This window comes from Eurypyga helias, unplaced genomic scaffold, assembly GCF_000690775.1.
Source record: "Eurypyga helias isolate BGI_N326 unplaced genomic scaffold, ASM69077v1 scaffold34117, whole genome shotgun sequence".
Taxonomy (NCBI): domain Eukaryota; kingdom Metazoa; phylum Chordata; class Aves; order Eurypygiformes; family Eurypygidae; genus Eurypyga; species Eurypyga helias.
The window spans coordinates 16,148-36,591 of NW_010261852.1; the positions used below are offsets into that span (position 1 = coordinate 16,148).

The 20,444-nt window shown below is 43.2% G+C and overlaps 1 protein-coding gene across 1 annotated transcript in view; it reads right to left on the reverse strand.

The window, feature by feature from the left end:
• AP3D1 (adaptor-related protein complex 3, delta 1 subunit) overlaps positions 1-15,841 on the reverse strand; it is a 29,506-nt gene extending 13,665 nt beyond the window's left edge. Inside the window, exons 1-17 of the mRNA XM_010155512.1 lie at positions 15,722-15,841; positions 15,102-15,197; positions 14,336-14,416; positions 13,575-13,655; positions 11,731-11,838; positions 11,271-11,400; positions 9,676-9,815; positions 9,328-9,401; positions 7,473-7,522; positions 5,920-5,969; positions 5,446-5,494; positions 4,490-4,635; positions 2,817-2,965; positions 2,494-2,724; positions 893-1,124; positions 278-423; positions 8-149 (exon numbers count right to left, since the gene is read on the reverse strand). Coding sequence (XP_010153814.1) covers positions 8-149; positions 278-423; positions 893-1,124; positions 2,494-2,724; positions 2,817-2,965; positions 4,490-4,635; positions 5,446-5,494; positions 5,920-5,969; positions 7,473-7,522; positions 9,328-9,401; positions 9,676-9,815; positions 11,271-11,400; positions 11,731-11,838; positions 13,575-13,655; positions 14,336-14,416; positions 15,102-15,197; positions 15,722-15,841 — 2,025 coding nt within the window. The remainder of the gene's footprint in view (positions 1-7; positions 150-277; positions 424-892; positions 1,125-2,493; positions 2,725-2,816; positions 2,966-4,489; positions 4,636-5,445; positions 5,495-5,919; positions 5,970-7,472; positions 7,523-9,327; positions 9,402-9,675; positions 9,816-11,270; positions 11,401-11,730; positions 11,839-13,574; positions 13,656-14,335; positions 14,417-15,101; positions 15,198-15,721) is intronic.
• Between the last annotated feature and the right edge of the window lie 4,603 nt (positions 15,842-20,444).

Below are 20,444 nucleotides of genomic sequence, written 5' to 3' on the forward strand. Positions count from 1 at the left end.
CACTCACTCTGGCCAGTTCCTCTTCATCTATTTCTGGCTGTCTGTGTCTGGAATGCTTTTGCTCCTCATCGTGGAAAATTGTTTTGGGCTTTTCATCTTCAGACTCGCTGTCTGATGGAGGTTCATTGATCCAGGCATCAAGGTCCAAACTGAATTGCAGTAAACAGAGCTTGACTCAGTTCCCCTGAGTATTTCCGTGTTTCTCATCATTTACTTAGCTTTACTATTCAGAGTTTAGAAGTTTAAATAATGCTTTGGGAGAGAGCAGGAACCTTACCCTTCTGGAACTGGTACTTTCTTCTGTGCTTTAGGAGCCACAGGGTTCAGCTCACCAGCAAACAGGGCTATTACCTCCTCAGCTACAGGTACCTCTTTTGTTTGTAGCTTCTGAATATATTTTATTAGTTGCAAGATGCAAGAAGCCTAAAAACAAACACAGGACTAATTTCAGGGTTAATATTAAAAACTAACAAAAAAAATAAACGGCAAGGACTGTCAGCAGAAGATAACTGTTGTACTCCATTAAGAGAATTCTGGGAGGCAGCATAACTGCAGGTTTAAAGCAAATGTAAAAAAAAAAAATCCGTATTAACCCTCTTTTGGAGCTATGTCCTTAAGTGCTGGCACCATTGTTCTGAATGAAATCTGTGCAAGCAGTTTTCAAAGGTGGTATCGAACAGGAATAACACCTGGGCTCTGACATGAAATGTCACCACTCTTACCAGTCCTCCAGTTCCACAGCTTCTCTTTCATGGAGCTACACAAAGCACAGGATAAACACACCACTCCATAACAACAGCACTTAAAAACGTGTATCCACACAGTTACATATATGCCCCCAACAAAAGAGAGACTTCGTATCATAAGTTTCCAGGTAATTTTGTTCTCTTACCCTCTCCTGAACTTCGAGATCTGCACTCTGCACAAACTGAGGCAAACGCTCAATCATCAGCTGCGTGATTTCCTGAGCTGCTTCCTTTTCCCCAGACTGCTCTTTCTGCTGTAGGATGGACGCATAGAGCTTCACCATATTCTGGACGTAAACTGCCTGGATGTGGCCTGGTAGAGTTGTAACTTTAGGCCTCAGCATTGCTTCTAAAGTTTGGTTTGCTTCCTCGAGGTGTCTACAAAGACAGTGGACAAATGAATGACAGCAACTGAGAAATCTCAGCATTTCATCAGTTTTACTGAGAAGACTGTCCAAAAACCTCTGTTGCAGTACACCAAGAGCTGCAGAAAGACAGGACAGACTACAAATAGAACATCATCTGCTCTCTGCGTATTTTCCCCTTCTAAATTACAGTAGTAACATGGCACAGAAGAATTCACAGCTTTCTCCTTTTACAGAGGGGAAGGGACACCCATTTTCACCTTTACAAGTTTAGTAGTCTCTCCACGAACTAAGCCCTGCACCCAAGTGCCAACTTCATTGGCAGTCCGGAGCGAGCCGCCCAACCTGCTTCCTGCCATTCTGTACCACTGCTCACACCAATGAGCTTTTCTTTCCAACCATTTACTGAAGAAAAATAAAATCTAGCAGGCACTGCTTAACACACAGGAAAGAATGCACATCATGCCACTTTATTCAATACATCTTGTGCTCGTATTCAAAACTGTCTGCTCACCACTAAGATACTCCAGTCTGTTATGAGTAGAAAGCTAACGTTCTTTCAAAGTAAAAATGTGAACAAACTGAAGAAGGAGAGTATGTTCTCTTGCTTCTTCATCTACAGTTGTCTGTGCAGAACTTCTGCAATTAGATGAAGATCTAGCTGTATCAGTGTTCCCTAACACTATCCCATCTCTGTGTGAATCTGAACTGGGCCCAGTGTGCAGAGGGGCAATCACAAGAGACCCCAAACCAAATGATACAAGGAGACTACAGGATCATGGGCTGTCCAACTTCCCAAAACGAGAGCTAGGTAAGCACGCGTATGCACACACAGCCAAGAGACAAAAACATCTATCTAAGCTAAAAGACAATGTTGGCCCAAGAACACTGAAAACTGTGCTACTGCAGGTGGGTATAGATCAAGGTTTTAGCAAAAAATTAAGATGACTTCTAATTCTCAGAAAAATAAGGATCTGCAAAAAACTCTCAACAAGGGCAAAACAAGGAGGAGAACAAAAACTAATTCAGTCAACATGGTGACTGGACATTTTCCCTCTAAGTGGGATTAGACCATAATAGTTAAGGAGTTCCTTCAACGTCTTAAAATCTTAGTGCTTATACCCACAATTATACCTTTCTGCACGAGTGGGCAGGACTACAGGGATAAGACAAAAGACCAGATATTCAAAATGAAGCATCCATCTTGGGTAGAAACAGCTGAGGAGTCTTATGGCGTGAGGGATCAGGAAAGAAGCAATCATTTTGTTAGCTTCTGGGTGCATATTCTGAACTATCCTTCACTCAAAAACACTTTTCTGTGACCTGAATCTTTGTTTGAAAGAAGCTGCTCAGAGCACATCAGACTTTCTGTTTGCACTTACTCAGAGAACTCCCCACATATCCAAGCGGCAGCGTACAGCACCTCACAGATCCCATTTCTCTGGGTGTTACTGGCTATGAGATGAGCATTGTCCAGAAGCATGGCCATTTGAGAAACTGCAAATTTACGAATAGCTTTAACTCTGATAGCTACATCTAACATCTGAGCTGCTATAAGATGCCCATGCCGCGTGCCTTCCAACCGGGTCAGCTCCACCAAGATGCTTATGTACCTACAAAGAGCGAAAGGGATGCAATGTTAGCAGCAGACAATCATGCATTACCATCGCTGATGATCTCAAAGCTGACACACAGAAACACTGACCATTCAAAGTTTGTGATATACTGATAATTGGACTGACTACAGATATCTATGATCTTGGTCAGCAGCTCATCCCGGTATGTCGTCCCTTCTGCTTTATCCACATGAATCATCAGTTTCTTCACTATCTCCATCAAGTTCTTCTTCGATACCTGTTAAAGAGTTATTGAAAGGTTGAACTACAACTAAGCCATTTCCCATACTGTCAAATCCTTCTAATTCCATTAAAGCCACTACTAACTCTTTGATGGAGCCGTGTCGTGTTAAGAAGAATTCAGACCGCCTCTCTAGGCCCCAGCTTCAGTCACAATCAGAAAAGGAACCTGTTTATTTCTTTTCAATGTTGTTATTAAAGTAGAGCCAGTACAAGTATACAAGACCATGGGGTGGGAGAGCTGAGTAAGAATTACTAGCAGCAACATAGAAATCCAGGGGAAAAATCAATATTCAGATTTGCTAATTTGGCAGAAGTAAATAGTTTAAAATATTTTTGCTTCTAGACTAAAGGAGTTTAAGTCATTAACAGCCAATGGAATTACAGCGATGTTTTGAAATGCTAGATTAACTTGTCCAGAAAATTATGTATCTAAATAATGCAAACAAAATACTCTAAGTATCACCAGTTGTCATGACTCGCTGCTTCCAGCTATGATCTTCCAATGGGTACATATTAAAGACATCCCTAATAAAAAGGTATATAATAGTATTTCCTTAATCATTCATTATACAGGACTCTTCCTCAGAGGCAGGGTTGAGCAAAATGGTACATTATTTTTTGACTGAAGACATAACAAGCAGAATTTAACCTACAGGAACTAAGAGCGAGCTCAAATTCTCTTTGCAACAACATTAAAAACAGTGTCCTCAAAGGTTAGTGAAGTTATTCTCATCTCATGAGCACCACCAGACAAAGAAGCCCTTCTTACTTTTCCCTTTCTCCTCTAAAATAGGGAGCTGTGAGACATATCTATCACCATCCCTTTGTGCATGGGACACACTCTTGAGTGAAAGGCACTCTACTATGTAAATCATAAGCACAGCGCTTTCAGCGATCAAGTGGTGTCCCTACAAGATGGTCCTGTAGCCCATACACACAATACGAACTGCCTTGTGCAGCTGCACAAGGCACACGTGGGAGAACACAGAATAAGATTCTGTATGTCATTAAAAGCCATAACAAAGTTTACAATGATGGGGAAATTTGACGATAAGCCAGCTTAAAGCTGCCTTCTGTTGTTTCAGAGTGCTCCGGACCGTTTCCCAGATGGTGTAACTTAGGTCAATCTGAGCTCTGGTGTGCTGCACCACAGACTGCAACCTAGAGCAGCACAGACCTACCCCAGCCTGTCGGCTTTAACAGCAGGGCAACGAGCACTTTATACCTAGATGAAGGATGGAAGGTGCTGATATGGCTCAGGCACTGGAAAAGCAGCCTTCTGGGTGACTTCCACAGTGCCTGAGCTCTGAAACGCCTTCCAGTCTGAATCCAAGTTTTTAAAGCCCTCTCTTGCTGTACCAGGTCTCTGAAGTGTCGTTAAGTACCAGAGAAGATAGGTGACCTCCTATCACCAGACTACTAGGGAGAGGGGAAGAGAAAGTTGCATGTTTTTCCTAAATATCAGCCTCTTAAAGGGCCATGGGGGCTGGAGAGGAAAGGAATACATGTAGAAACTTACCATGCCATACAGGAGGTCTAAAGCTCTGAGTCGGATAGACTCGTCTTTGTCATCCAAACACTGGAGAATGAGATCCTTGTGAGATTGAACTGACTTAGGATGTGTTTTCAGGATTTTGGACATAGCTAACAGTCCCAGGTATTTCACTGTGAAAGACAAAATAAAACTTCTTTCCAAATATAGAAACACTGCTTTGTGTTGAGCATGAAATCTTATTACCAAATGCTTCTACTGAAACCAACTTTAATACACTTGAATAAAAAAATTATGATGGGGAAAAGCATTTTTGAGACACAGTGTACCACACATTACGGACTTTAACATCATAATCCCATATACAGGCACATAATTACATATCTAATTTTCATCACGGTCTTCTTGCCCCTCAAATTCTATCCTTGATTTGAAAATATGCATTTAATAGACAGAAATTATGGGTTTCGAGAACAGGCATCCTAGGATGAACAGAGATTCAAAAGCACAGAAGATTGGCCTATTAAGTAGGAGCCCCATTCTCAATGGGAAAATTCAGATGGCAGGAAGACATCTGCACAAAAAAAGATTTCCCAGTGTTCTTTGTAGTCACTAAAATAAGTAAGCATCCTTGCATTTTACTATTATGCTTACACTGCTGAATACCCTTCATGAATTCCCAAGCAGCAAGTTTATAAAAAAGGGAAAACCCAGAGCATGGACAGAGAACTGCTTTAGATTTACAAGACCACAAACAGCAGTCATAATTAACCTAATTTGTTTTAAAAAAGCTCATTATAAAGAAGTGCTCACTATCAAATATTATTTCCATATTAAAAATCCCTGCAATTGTTTACAACATAGCAGGCACCACAACCCTGAACAACCTGTCTGGAGAAACAGCTCCTTGCTCTAAGACTGATGCAATTTCTCCCCGGCAGCTAGTTGCTAAAAGCTTCCATGAAGACAAGCAACATACTTACAGTTCTGGTCAGAATCTTCTATCAATATTCTTAACTTCTGAACACAAAGCTGGAAAAAAAGGACCACATCATGCATATTGCAAGCTTTAAGAAGTCTTTAATTAAAGTAGCTCTTCACAAAGTTTACTCAATGCACAAGGAAGCGTTCTGACCAAGACCTGGGGCCTCTAGGTAAGAGGGTCTTGTTGGATTAACAGATTCAAAGCAAAAGGAACCTCTGTATGATTGCACTGACAGTGGCAGCTGAAGAAGGGAGTTAGGAAAACTCTAGATGAGTAGAATCTGCATTTTAGAGCAAAGAAAATGAGAATTTATATAGAAAATGCTTCCGTCTGTAGGATTCCACCTGAGCGAGAGCACGCAGGCAGCTACTGCTTTATCTCCTGGTAGATGAACACAATCCAATCTCTCCCCGGCCCTTGGTATTACACCGCAGAGCAGAACAAGTAACCCCCCCGGGCGGCAGCATTGTACCTGGATGCTGGCGCTGTGATTAGGCATCCCAGAGGACAGCGAGATCAGAACTGAAATACACAAGCACAAAGTTGTTAGCGTTTCTGCCTTCTGAACGAAGCAACACCACACCGAAAGGTCAACAGCTAGCTCAGCTCACAGGGAAGACGCCACTTTGCTTTGTTGTTTGCCTGCTCGCGTGGGCTTCTGGGGGGACAAGAGAAGGCTGTGACACAAACTATGCTTTCATATCCCTTACGGGTAGTAATAGCCAGGCAAGGAAAATAGAGGTAAAGGTAGGAAGTGCTGGAACAGCCAGGTCAAAGCTGCTTTTCATTACGCTTGGCTCTCAGTAAGATTTATTTTACTGATACAGCGTAGCAGACGAGACTGTAAATATGTCATCAGCTACTGTAGAGCTGAATTTTTGAGTGCGCACTTCCCTAATGCAGTAAGATGCAGCAATGCATCCTGGAGTTTAATGTAATTACACTGGAGCTTTAATCAAGCCAGCAGGAGACTTCAGGCACGACTCAGGTCCCATTGTTGATTATGCTGGACCCTTGTAAAGCCTGCGCAGCCTGCAATCCCACACGGACAAGGCGGCATTATCGCTGCTGCTGGCACACAGCACGTCCATGCCAACCCCAGCTCCTACTGAGCCATCCCACACGGTGACCTGAGGGACGAGGAAGCATGGTGGCAGTTTGCTCTCCCAAATCCTGCCACGCTTCAGAGAAGGCCCGTGGGACACTCTCATAGCGGGTCACGCAAAGCGCTGGCAGGTGCAGGGTGCTGCTCCCACACAGGCACACAGCTTCATGCCTCCTCTGAATCAGAGTTTTACGTTACAGCCCTTGAGGAGTCCTGGGTGTGTGAATTTCCCTTTGACCCACAGAATGATCCTCTAGTATCTTAGTGAAGCACACATGTCATTATCCTATTATATCTCAGTGAAGTATACTCACACCCAAACCAGAATTAAGCTCTGCGTTATGTCCCCCCCATCATGTTTCCTCACATCTCCCTGAAGGAGCCAACGAATACCAAGCCTTTAGCATCCTTTCCTCTTTCAGCCGACCCAGTACAGTGAGTTCCCGCACCGTTATCCAAACGACTCACAAGAGACAAGCTTGTGGCTAAATTGTGGATGTCAATAACCCTCTACTTCCACACTATAATAGGAAAAGTGCAAAGCCTGTGCTGGAATACTGCGTTATCCCTTTCTGCCTTGGTTTCTCTCTCCATCCCTGCTACAGAGTTCACATCCCTTCCCCAGAAATTGGAACCTCCTTTAGGAATTACACCACGTTTTTAAGGTGTGAAATTGTAGAACTACAATCACTAGTCATTTGCACTTTGTTTCAGCCTTTAGCAAATACGACGTAGGTGCAGAAACTGCGCCTTAGCGACTGACAACAAAGGATTTCTGTTATGCAGCGGCACAAACCAAGGTTTGCCAGGCCACTTATTTCAGTTACAAAATCCACGAAGTGAAGTAAGGTTTACAGATGGTGTTAATTGATGACAAAGTTCATCGTGTTCTTTTCTAGGTTACAAAACTCAGTTCTCACCTGCTATTACTGTATTCACACATTCATATAAGAGAGACATGGCCGAAGTGCTGAAACAGAAATCAAGTATTTTAAATAAGGAATAAAACCAACACATTTTGAAGAGTTGTCAGCAATATCCTGGAGCTAGTTAACACCTTTAATTACACACGAAATTGCCAGTATTCTGTTCCACATACATTCAAACTAAATGAAATCAATTTCACTCAAAAACTGTTGGGGGGCAGGAAGGGAGGGACACAGTGTTAAAAAATAAAATCTTCCCCAAGAAGCAGCAAGTTACAGCACTGTGACACAAGAGATGAGGATGGAAGTGGTTACTCAAAGCCTCAGCACCAGTTACAGAGCCCCGAAGCAACCTTGCCCAAGGATCAAATCAAATCCACTGCCCAAGGTGAAGAATTCATGGTAAGGCAGGCAGAAGAACCTCAGTCTCTCTGCAAAGTGAAGGAGTCATGCAGACTCATCTGGCGTGCAGGGACACTCCTGCTCACCCCTTTATGTGAGCAACACACTTTCAACATCTCGTTATCCCCAGAACTTGAATTCAAGACAACTGTGCCAGTTGAACACACATACAGTGCAATTCTGAGGATTTTGAAGGTACTTACAAATCCTGACCTACAGCAGAGGGAAACACAGCAAACCTCACCCAGAACAAGGTGCAGACCCCAAGCAAGGTCTGCAACGGCAACGAGCCAACGGCTCTGGAGGCAGCAGTCAGAAGCGATACAGTGATGGTCCCTCAGCACACAACGTACGGGACTCTAGTATGCTCAGAGCCAAGACAGTCGTTTTCACGCCCTACCCATTTCGTGATGCATGGCAGGGTGGTTTGTGACACGAGATCCAATGACTAAACGGAGACCAAACCCAACAGGATTAAGTCTTCACAGATAATACAATGAACGAGGAATGTGGGAGCTGGGGAGAGGAAGTAGGGGCAGGATTGAAGACACTGTCCATCTTCCTGCTTTTTCTGGCACATTTGTATGTGTTTGTCACTGCTGCAAAAACCCTCTTTAGGTATCTGGATGCAAGGCTGCTGGCTGGTCTGCTCTGAACCACCTTGATGGCATACTCGGGGGACAGACAGAAATTGCTGGGCTAGAGCTGCTCTCACAGCTACAGATACCCATTTAAAATTTACTCATTCCCATCCATCACCTTGCTCTGCCACATGACGAGAAACAAACCTTTTAATTTAACAACTCATGCATAAGATCATGCTTCCTTTTCATAGTTGGGAACACACATGTATCCACTCCAAGACACCTACTTTCTGATTTCAATTCAGAATTAGATCCAGAACAACACTACAAACTGGCTTTAACAAAGGACAAGGAAGTACCTTCAGATTTATCTAATCTATATTTAGGACATATATTAAAGGAACCTCTTCCTAAACTTGTCTGGCCTGAAAAAGGCATGATAAAAAAAACCCAAATAACTTCAATATATTCCTTGTCAGGCTGCTTTGGTGGGTTCAAAAAAAGTCAAGAACCAAATGTATGTAGGCGAACAGAAAAGGTAAATATACAGCTGAGTCTTTTCCAAGTCAGAGTTTTTATATCCTCCGTGGTCATCTCTGCCTTAATGTGAAGTGAAAGCAAATTGCTCCAATTTTCATGCTTTGGAGGAATCCATGCCGACAGTCAGACACCCAAAGACTTTCCCCTTAATGTGCTTTATCTCACCCAAGTTTTTCAGAAAGAGTCCTGATGTGATTACCTTTTGACACCTGAAGCCAACAGACTGAGACTCAAGTTCAGAAATGCAGCCCCAGACCTAGCTAGTGACCTACCTAACAGGCACTCACCCAACCTGAATGAACAAAGTACCTTGTCGTACATACCTATGGATGAGGTTGGTCAGAGGCTCAATCAATTTCTTTCCCAGCCTAGGTTCTAATGGAGTAAGAGCACCAAACTATTAAAAAAGAAGTGCAGGCAAGAAAGTGATTTAGTAGCTGCTTTTCAACAGTATAAAAACATGATGTAAACTGCAGCTCATTATATTTAAACCAATATATAGTAAGATATTTCTCTCTCTTCATTTATGTTCACAAACTTCAGAAGATATTCATGGTTTCTATTTTTTTGGGTTTAATGGTAACTATACCTCCAAGCAAGAAACCTATTTTCACACCCAAGGTAATTTAACGAGAACCCCAATCCTGTAAACACAGCTCCAGAATACTTGCCAGTTTTATAATTTTAATGAGAACCCAATTATTGGTTGACGACGTCATCAGCTTGAAAAAGAGTGGAGCAAGGGAAAGGTAGTTTTTGGGATTGCGTCGAGCCAGCTCACAAATCACATTTACTGCAGCAGACTGCACACCTGGGAGAAAGAAGTGGGAAAAGCAGAGGTCTCGTCAATGCCTTAATTGTAATTGAAACTTCTGGTGCAGAACCTCCAGAACAAAAGCAACTGAAGATTCAGACTTGTGTGTCCAGGAGGCATGGTTCAGCCTCATTACCAACCATGAGAGAGTGAACTGAACACAAGAAGGCAAAACCAAACTAATAGTTTCATTCTGGCTATTTTCTGATGTATCAGCAAGCTGGGTATCTGCTTTGGGTGCAGTATTAGAAAGGACAGGACATGGCCAGCCTCCCCCGGCCCTTTACTGTGGGTAGCTTGTTTGCGGGTCACAGACAACGTAACAACCAGTAATTCTACCCACTGTGGGGTTTACAAACACTCTTCCTTCTCCAAAATGTATTATTTAGACATTTAAATACAACACAAAAATAATGACTCCCTTGTTTGCAGGTCACAGACAACATAACCAGTAATTCTACCCACTATGGGGTTTACAAACACTCTTCCTTCTCCAAAATGTATTATTTAGACATTTAAATACAACACAAAAATAATGACTCCCTAAACAATCTGACTGGACAAGTTCATTCCCTCCTAATTGCTCAGCCCCTAAATTGATCGCTCTCAATGTGGAATCTTAATCTACACAGTCCTGGTTTTCCAGCAGAAAGCAGTCTTTTTGGCCATAAAGCATAACAGGTATTTGCTTCCCCTATTTGCAGGTGAGGAATGTGTGTTTTACTTTCCTTGAGAACACTGTCCCCCAAAGATGGATCTTACATGCCAACACCAAATTAGCCCAGTAAATGCAATCAAATTTCTCCCTCCAAACAGACACAAATCAACTGGACATCACGTAACTGCATCGCGTACCGAGCTCGAGACAAGTGTATGGCCTTTTGGTGCAGCGAGGGAAGACCAGCACCTTCGGGAAGACTGAGCAGAAGTGCGAGTATGATACAGAGCAACTGCACGTTTCCTGTGCTGCAGCTCAATCCCACTGACACAGTACTGAAGGGCCCAAACAGCAGCCTGGGATCAAAGGTTAAATTTAAAAATATAGAAAAAATATACTAAGTGATGTGAAACTATTTTAAGAACATCCATGGCCAGCCAGTACCTGCAGCTTTGTAAAAGAGCATAGGAAACAACAAAAAAAACCCCAAACCCTGAAATGAAGTATTTTCAACGGCCAAGTTGCATAAGCAGCAAAGCAGGAATCATTAGGTAGCTCTGTCCCATTAAGGTTTAACCCACTGATCCAGTTTCAGTAGCTTTGGGTCTGACATGAGAATTGGACAGTTTAAAGAACGTACTTTTAATATGGCAACATCTGTCAAAACTCTCAAATCCTCCCCTACCTAATAAACAGGCAAATTGGTACAAAGGGATGATTACAGCTCCCACAGGCTCTAAGAGCATGTACACACAGACGCACTGGAGCAGAGCAATTTACCCAAATCCACTCACCAGGGTCTGGATCTTCAAGTTTCTCTTTAAGGCGAGGAAATGCGGGACGGAGGGACTCTGGGTATTTCAAAAAAACTTTGTACATGATTAACACTGCCTTCTTCCTGATGTAAGGCTTTGTATGAGACATCTGTTAAGGAAACAATTGCAAGCAGGTCTTTAGCAAATTTGTGTTTCCAGAGTTCTACTCAAAGTCCTTATGTCCAACACCACTGTCTCAAAATTTCTTTCTGGGAGACTCAACTACTTTTTTGGAAACTCATTTTGAGGGGAGAGCAAAATACTGTCATTTCTCACCATAACTAACAGAAACATTCAAGGTGATCCTCTGGAGCTAACTAAGGTCTGTGAAGGATCCCAAACCCCCCACAAGAACAAAGTGTCAGTTTTCACGTGTAACAGTTGTAAACTTAACATTCTTTAATTACAGGAAAAAGTTATTTCAACCTTATCAACTCACCAGCGTCATGATGTCGTTTGCCAAGTCCCTGGCAAGATCTGGAGTAACAAAACAGGACAAGCCAGTCAGTGCAACTCCAGTATCATACTGGTTAGGGCTACTCAGATCCTAGAAAAGGAAAAACAGGCTCAAAAATTTAAGATCACACGGGATGTTGAGAAGCAATTTTCTCAGATCAGTTTTATTCATTCAACACAGATGAAGCAGAGCTGGTACTTCATGGGAATATTTATATCAACTGTACCAGGAAGGTCCTCCAACACCTGCTAAAATACAGGTAGCCTGGGATTTAACAGTTGGCGTGAGGAACCATAATTAAACAATAGATGGATGATGGCAACATAAAAGCAGTTAGAGATATTGTACCTTGGTGGTATTTTAGGAATGGCCAATCATTTTTACAAACTCATTACATGACCACAAATATTTAAGTCCTGAAAACTTGGTAGTAAATACTAATCCCCTTAGGTCAAAGCCCAATTGTCATCAACTTCACTGGAAACAGGCGCTCTCGTCAAGCGCTTAACAACGTCCTAGCTTAATCTCGCTGTTCGAGAAATGAGATTACTTTCCTCCCAAGCTGCTGGCAGCAGCATAACTTTCAGTCTGTAAAGATATTACACAAGCTAGGGCAAAGAATACATTCTACTGGTCAAGTTTTCACTGAGCATTCCCATAGGCACCACCAGAATTAACCATCCAGCTTCACGTGTACACGGAGGCTGCTTTAGGAGAGCTAAACATAGCCAGGCCTTCAGGGTTCTGTGCCATTTGCATCTCATTTTAAAGCCTTTTGCAGGTGGTAGGAACTTAGAATCTAACTTTAATTATGACATCTACTTCTTCAGAAGCCACAAAACTGTAACTCATTCTGGCTTTAATGTATTTTGAGAGCTGATAACCCCGTAAAATACAAAGTTGCTAGATCAATGAAACATGGAAAGGCATAAAAGGCATAAATAAAGACGCTTTTAAGTAAAAACTCAGGCACAGAAAGGAGGGAGTAGCCTAGTAAGTAACTGAAATTCAGTATAATAAAGTCTCCACAATAAAGAAAATGGATGGATTTTATTAAAAATATGCACTTGTCAGAGCAGAATAGTTTAAAAGATCAAGGGGAAAGCACTGGTTCCTTAGGAAAGATACTCAGTAACATCCCACTGATCTTTAAGGAAGTAAAACACATTTTAGCCACTCAGATGGTAAAAATGTAGGCACATCTTGTACCGGATCAGTTAGGTTTCAAAGAAGAGATGCTTCAAAAACTAACTTAGGAGTTTTAAAAATATATCTGAACAGGAAAATAATGCTGCAACCCAGTGACACTGAAAAAATTGAAGAGATAAAGCTATATGCAAATGAACACAACACACCTCAGTCCCTGAATACAGAACTCAGCCTTGAACACACTCATCACCATTTTTACACACAATTATACCAAGTAAGTCAAAAGCCTGATCTGTTATCACGAGAAGAAAACAGGCTCTCACAAACAGAAATTTTGTGGAGCCAGGTGACTTCAGGAATGGGAACATTTTTCCTACCCTTTCCACTCTTAAAAAGGCTGCCTAAGACTAGTAATATTAACAAAGGTTATTGCTGTCACTATTCACTGTGATGAACACACGAAGCTGGTATGAGACGGCACGACCTAAGCCTACGGATGGCTTCTGAGTACTTCATTAATCCTTCAGCTTGTGGAAAAAGTAGACTGTAAACCAAGTGAAGAGAATTCCACTCAAACACCTTTATACTCCTAAAAGAGAAATACTTTGCATAGATTTGAAAATACAAATAGGGGACAGAGCAAGAAAAAAAATTCAGAACTGAAGTAAAATGTTTACCTTTCGGATCTGATTAGTAGTCAACATAATTACATCAGTCCCTTCATGAAAGCACTGAGAGGCAGCTAGGTAACCGATTCTCTGTAAAAAGGCAAGGAGAAAGATAACTAAGTTTAGACAAACAACTGGTGGCTTCATAAGCAGCATTAAAAAGATAAACAATTCAGCAGAAGGCACGACAGGGGTTTGTATCTAGAAAGAATAATCTCAGACAAGTAACATCTCCAGCAACAATACATCTATCTTGAGAATAATAAAATAGCTTCACCTTCTCTACTTCATTAGAACACGCCCATGAAAATGTAGAAATGAGATAGGATTGTCCACAGAAGAAATGGACAATATTACATTTTTGTCTGTGGGGACTCCTGACATTCAGGTACTAAAGCCCAATTTGGGAACCATTCCTTCCAAAGTAATATTCCACCCTCTTTGGTGAAAGAGATCTGCAATTCAGAAAATGAAGAAAACCTTTCAAGAAAAGCTATAAAGCTATTACAAACTAAAATATGCCTGTTAGAGATCTTAGGTGGTCTTCACATAAACATACCCAGCTTTTCCCCAAGAGACCTGGCAGCTATTGTCACGCATGTGGCAGAAAAGGCCTATACTAGCAGGCCAAGTATTTACCAGACACAAATACAGTCGGCTTCTTTCCTGTACTGAAGCAAGCAAACCAAAAGATGAGGTGCCAACGCATTCACTGAACACAGCAACGAAACAGCTTGGCTAGCACAGCTGTAGCAACCCAGAGAACTCACTTTGAATGTAAACTTCGACGCGCTCATGACTTCAATAATATTGAAAGCAGCCCAACTGATGTCATAGCCCAGCATCTGTAACTGTGAGCAGAGAAGCCAACATGAAATTCTGAAGTAAGAGACTCCAGAAAACAGGTCAAGATACCTCACAAAACTGAAGCTGTAACAGGAGTCCAAAAATAGTACTATAAGACATCACAAGTTTACGAGTAACATTACATCCTACACCACTCATGGTAAGTACAAGTAGTCTCCAACTTCCCCCAGGAGCAAGATTTAAGTAGCCTGCCTGAACTCCAGGTAATTCATACGCAGTTACATAACCACCATTGTGAAGGGTTTCTTCCTGGATGTTATTTTTGAAATAAAAACCAGAACAGGATCACATCATTCTTTAGCAGTGTTTCCCTCCTTTCCTTCTCGACGAAGGACCGTGCAAAGAGAAACAAACACTAGTTTCAAGTGTTCATGCAACTATGTGATAAGAAACAACCCAGTTGAAAACAACACTTTAAAACTGGATTAGTTTGAAACCAGATGAGCTTCCTGACCTATCTCAGTAAAATAAACTGTACTAGTGCCAGCACAATGAGCAGAATGGGAATACACAACCTCTGATGACGGACAGGCACAGAAGTGTTTTCACCCACAGCCCACACTTAACCCAAGACACTGCAGTCTAAGGAGAGCAGGCGTTGGGACTGAAGACCCGCTCCTGCCCGCAAGAAAAAGAGGTGATCGCGTTGTATCCCAGCAAGGCACTTACGTATGTGAGTTTGCAGACTGCATTTGCTTTCACTGCAATGTTATCCTGCTTCAGCTCCTGCTTGATCTCATCGATGCACTGGGAGATGTATTTTGCCTGAGGAAAACAAACAAACAAACATTTTTGCTTGTTTACCGGTTTTGTAGACTGACAGCGTAACTGTTAGGGGACGAAGCAGCAGAACTCATGACTTGCAAGCACCAAGTCTCATGCACACACACACCACTCACGTAAGCACTTAATTCTGATGAAACTACTCACCAACAAGCAGCATCACAAACCAACAGAACATGGAGAGGTTTCTTCAGCGATCTGCCCTCCCCCATCTCCCTTGTTACTACACTGCTCAGCCCAGAGCTCTACTTCCAACCATTTGTGAAACCGCTGTTTGCTGGAGACTCTGTACTAGCAGTCTGCGCAAAACCTGCGTTCCCCCACTCCCCAAACATAGACCAGTTGCTTGCTGCCCTGGGAGTCAGAGATCACCCGTTCATTCCGTGCCTAGAAACAGTTACGTCACACGCTACTGACAGCCCACAAATTTAAGGTGACTGATGAAAATACTGTGAGTTTCTCTCCTTTTGGGCACGCTGTATAGGGATGGCAGAGCAGATGTGCACCCACAAGTCCTCACGCCTGGAGGGAGCCAGCACAAGGCTCAGAGGGTACAGGTACATCCGGCTGTAACCCTTGCCACCCACCCCAACCATGGCAAGGACCCCTTTCTCTCCCTGGTTCATCACGCAGATGAGTGCTTTTGCCATTTACACATTTTGATAAGCAACAGTTATTTGTATGAATTTCTCAGTATTTCAGAGAGCCAAATGTCACAATATTTACATTTAAATATTGGTCCTTCATTTCTTTCCAAACAATCACGTCTGTGCTTGTGGGAGGGATGTGGCAATGCAGGATTTAAAAATATCTGTATAAATTTTACTTTATAAGTAGGATTAGTCCAGACAAATTCTTTCACTTCACATAATTAAGGACTGAAGGTATCTGCTACAGAAATGATGAAAATTTAAATGCAGAGAAATAATCTCTCTTCAGCAAGCTACACGTGAACCAGGGCATTTCCTATTCCACATAAATAAATCAACTGCCAGAGGAACCAGGTCAGAAACAGACTGCCTAGTTTCAAAGTAAAATCCTATCTGAAGACCATCACCTTCCACCAGAAACATATGTTCAACACAGAAGTCTACTGGCATGACTTTAACTTCTCTCCCCTTTACACTAAATTTTGTGTATGAACCCAACCATTCTTTGGTCTTTCACAATGTCCTGGAGTGATACTCGTGCTTCAGGTCATTGAAGTTTGCTGCTAGAAGCAGAGGATGTTGTTTTTAATACAGAGCAGGTGACAGAAATTGCACGAGGTGTGTAGTGCCAAGGAACATTGCGATGACCCAGGTGAGGAAAGGCAGCAACTTCATTGCAGTGCAGGGACTTCATACTCCAAGCAGCAGTCACTCAACAGCAACTGACACTGCTATCATGTGGAGTCTAGCGACGCCAGAATTCGAATCCACCATCAGGACACAAGGTGAACACACATAATTCAGAGGAGGAGCAGCTTCACCTGTTTAACAGCTTCTACAGAAGCAGAATAATTTATCCGACTTTTCCCTCAAACCCTGCACTTACAGTGGGATAAAAGCCGGCCCCTCCATGGCACTGGTAAGGTCAGATGGAACTACATTTGTTATTTTGAGGCGCTGCTGGCCTTCACAGAGTCCCCGTCTAACCCGCTCCTGCAGCCTACCAAGGTCCCTCAGACAGCAGCCCTGCTCTCCAGCACAACGTGACTCACAAGGTCTGATGACAGAAAGCTGTCCAATGGATTACTCGAAGAAATTTCAGGGATCCCTAAATGCCTGTATTTGGGGGAGAAATACTATCTGTGCAATGGGAACTGTCATGTCAAGGGAGGGCATGCTGAACAGCAAACCACCCTTCCTCCACAGATACCCACCCGTCCTCCTGGGTGTGGGTGAGGGGTCACACCTGCCAGAGCTGGAGATGGCACTGCCCCCAGATGCTTAACAACAGAGTCTAGGCGACTTCTCCCAGGAAGCAGATTCCAAACCTATCACGCCCAAGAGTGATTCCAGTCCAGCCAAACTGCATTTCTCGAGTTTAAACTAAAAAAAACCCCACCCTTTTGATAGTAGAAAACACATGTGATCAGAGCAGCTGAAAGAAGGACTCGTACAACCTGCAACTGATCTACAAATACATTGTACCTAGCCCTGAATATTTTATACACATGAGAGCGCGCTGGAGCAGCGTCACGGAATCCTTCCCCTGTGTATCCCATTGCCACATCTCGCTCTGCACGGTCAGCACTGGTTCTCAGAGCAGAACACCACCACGTAGGTTCTCTGTCTGTAACCAGAAAGCGTTATTGCCATCTCCCACAGCATCTACCCCAAACCCATTTAAACATCAGCCTGGGAACCTCTGGGGAATGGAATGCAAACCACTGTGTGACCAGGAGGGAAGAAAAGAAAGAGTCCAGAGAAGTTCAGTAACGTACAGCCCAGCACAGGCAAACACAGGCTCCCGAGCCACTGGCCACACTCCGTGGCTCCCACAGCCTGCAGGCAAACCCCTCTCCGCCTACCAGTTAGCCAAACATAACGGGTGGCTTCTCAAAGTTATTACAGAACTCAGTGAGCTCTGAACCCGAAATAAGGGACTTTGAAGAGCAGAAAGAAGTCCTTCCAAAACAGCTGTACGTCAAATCCTGAAAGACTACACGGAATGCAACACTATATATAGAAGGGTTTAAAGGATCAGCAGGTATTAACTTTCTGCTAATCTCAGTGGAGTAGCCCTGTCATGAATGAGAAATATGAAGAAAACCCAGCTATTTTGTCTCCCACTTACATCTGAACCTCTACCTCCACACCCCAGCCACATTAACATCGACATAAATAGGAAGGCACCCGGAATGCACACCCAGTTCCAGCAAAGCCCTCCCCTGGTCTCCGGCTGACGGAATCGCTGACCTCCAAAGCACTGGAGAGGGGCTGCACCAACGCGCTGCCAGGCTGACCGATACCCTCAGGCCCCAGACTGCAGCCTGCCAGCCCTTCAGTTCCGAGCAACGGGACAGTGGAAGGGGGAACGACTTGATGCAATGAAGAAAAAAATGGTAATCACTGAGAAAGGCCTAAACACCTGCAGGAAAAACCCCCAAACACAGACAGGACAAAATCGGGATACTTTTCCCAGCACTGATTCAGTGATAGTTTTTGCATAAATCCTGCTAATATAGCAATTTCCTAGTGTGATAATTAAAAATAAGTACTTCCCAGGATATAACTGGCTCAATTTTTCCTAAAATGCTTTTGAGATTCCATGAAGAAAGGAATACAACAGGAAAATACTTTCATTTATGCTCACAGTATTGATTCTAGTACCAATACATTTCCTAACTATTAATTCCTTACTAATTCTGTGAGAGTCTTATTTAAAGCCTTTTTGGGATGCTACTCAACTGCTCACACATTTCGGCCAGTCAACCACGGAACACTTTTAAGTCACAATATTTATAGACCTTTGGACATTCCCAGGCTGCTTTGAGCAAGCAAGGCCATGACAAGGAAGCCTTTCACTCTCTGGTGGAGAGCAAGCAGGGCCATTAGGCAGAGAACACCCTCAGGATGACAGCAACCCAGGCACAGCTGCAGGTCTGCAGTGAAAAGCTGAAGGGCATATGGTAACACAGGGGAAAGAGCTGAGAGGAGCTCTTTTATTCCTGCTAGGCTGCCAAGCGGGAAAGGAGCCTTTCCCAAGTGAGTGGAAACAGCTCCTTAATGAAATGCTGCAGCAACCACTGAGGGGATTGTTTTCTCTCGCACGTCCCTCCGAAGGAGGAATATTACAGAAACACTCAGAGCAGCGCAGCTCAAACCCAAGCATGCAGATGTTTCAGTAAACACTCAAAGCTGTGAATACAGCACTAACTCCTAACTCCCAGTGCTTAATGTATTCCACCAAACAGATGCAGTAAGTATTTTATAGCCATTAACAAAATACACAAGCTAATTTTTAAAATAAGTCCAAATTCCTCAAGAATTCCAAGCCCCCACCCAGAAAACATGTGCACTAAATTAGTGTGAGTACCTAAAATAAGAATGATCAAGAATCAAAGAAAGGGGAGAAGTGGGTCATCGTAAAAAGCCAAAATGTCAGTTTACAGGATTTTTCATTTCCCAAGCCATGTTTCTTGAATTAACTTTGAAAACTAAAACTTTATTCCAAGTTCTGGCCAAGACAGAACTTGGGGTTTACTGATGATTTTTGAGAGGTTCACATAAGACTAAGAATTCCCCCCTCTCAAGCAATATATGAACAAAATTGAAAAAGATCACTATCTCACCGAACAACAACATTCCTAGGAAATGTGACTCTCCATGTACTATCGTTGGCTCCTGAGAAGACACTAATGATTAGAATGGATATCACTGCAGAACCTTTGCATTAATCATTTCCAATAGTCGTAACGAAGCTGTACTCTTACCTCAGCCATATACCATCCTCCGACACCAAGACATGGCAAACTCATTCTTACCACCTCGGGTTACAGTCCAGCAAACCAAAGGCAGCAGAATCCTCCACTGAAGACCCTGTCAGGATCCAGCCTCAATCCACTGGATCTGCTGCAGCCAACTGATTTGCGATTCAAACCTGTCAGTTCCTGCAGTCACCAAGCGCCTTCCACCCCAATGAAAGAGCAACGCGCCAGTGAACACCACTCCCTATTTCTCTTGCACACTCAAGGTTAAAACCAGTATTTTAATCAAAGGAAGATTAGCAGTGAACACCACAAGCAGCAAGATATGATCTGATATGAACTCACGTTGCGGTTTAGGCCCAGCCAGCAACTCAGCACCACACAGCCACTCACTCACTCCTCTTTGCTGTGCGATGGGGAGAAGAAAATAAGGAAAAGCTCATGGGTTGGACAAGCACAGGGAGGGATCACTCACCAGTTATGGTCATGGGCTAAACAGACTCGACTTGGGGAAGAAAAATCAATTTAATTTGTTACCAATCAAATCAGAGTAGGATAATGGGGGTTGTGGTCTGTTCATCACCCATCATTTCATTTCCTTCCTCCTCAGGGGAGGATTCTCACACTCCTCCCCTACTCCAGCCTGGGCTCCCTCCCACGGGAGACAGTCCTCCACCAACTTCTCCCATGTGAGTCCTTCCCACAGGCTGCAGTTCTTCACGAACCGCTCCCGTGTGAGTCCCTTCCATGGGGTGCAGTCCTTCCGGAGCAGCCTGCTCCAGCCTGGCCTTCCCATGGAGTCACAGGACCTTGGG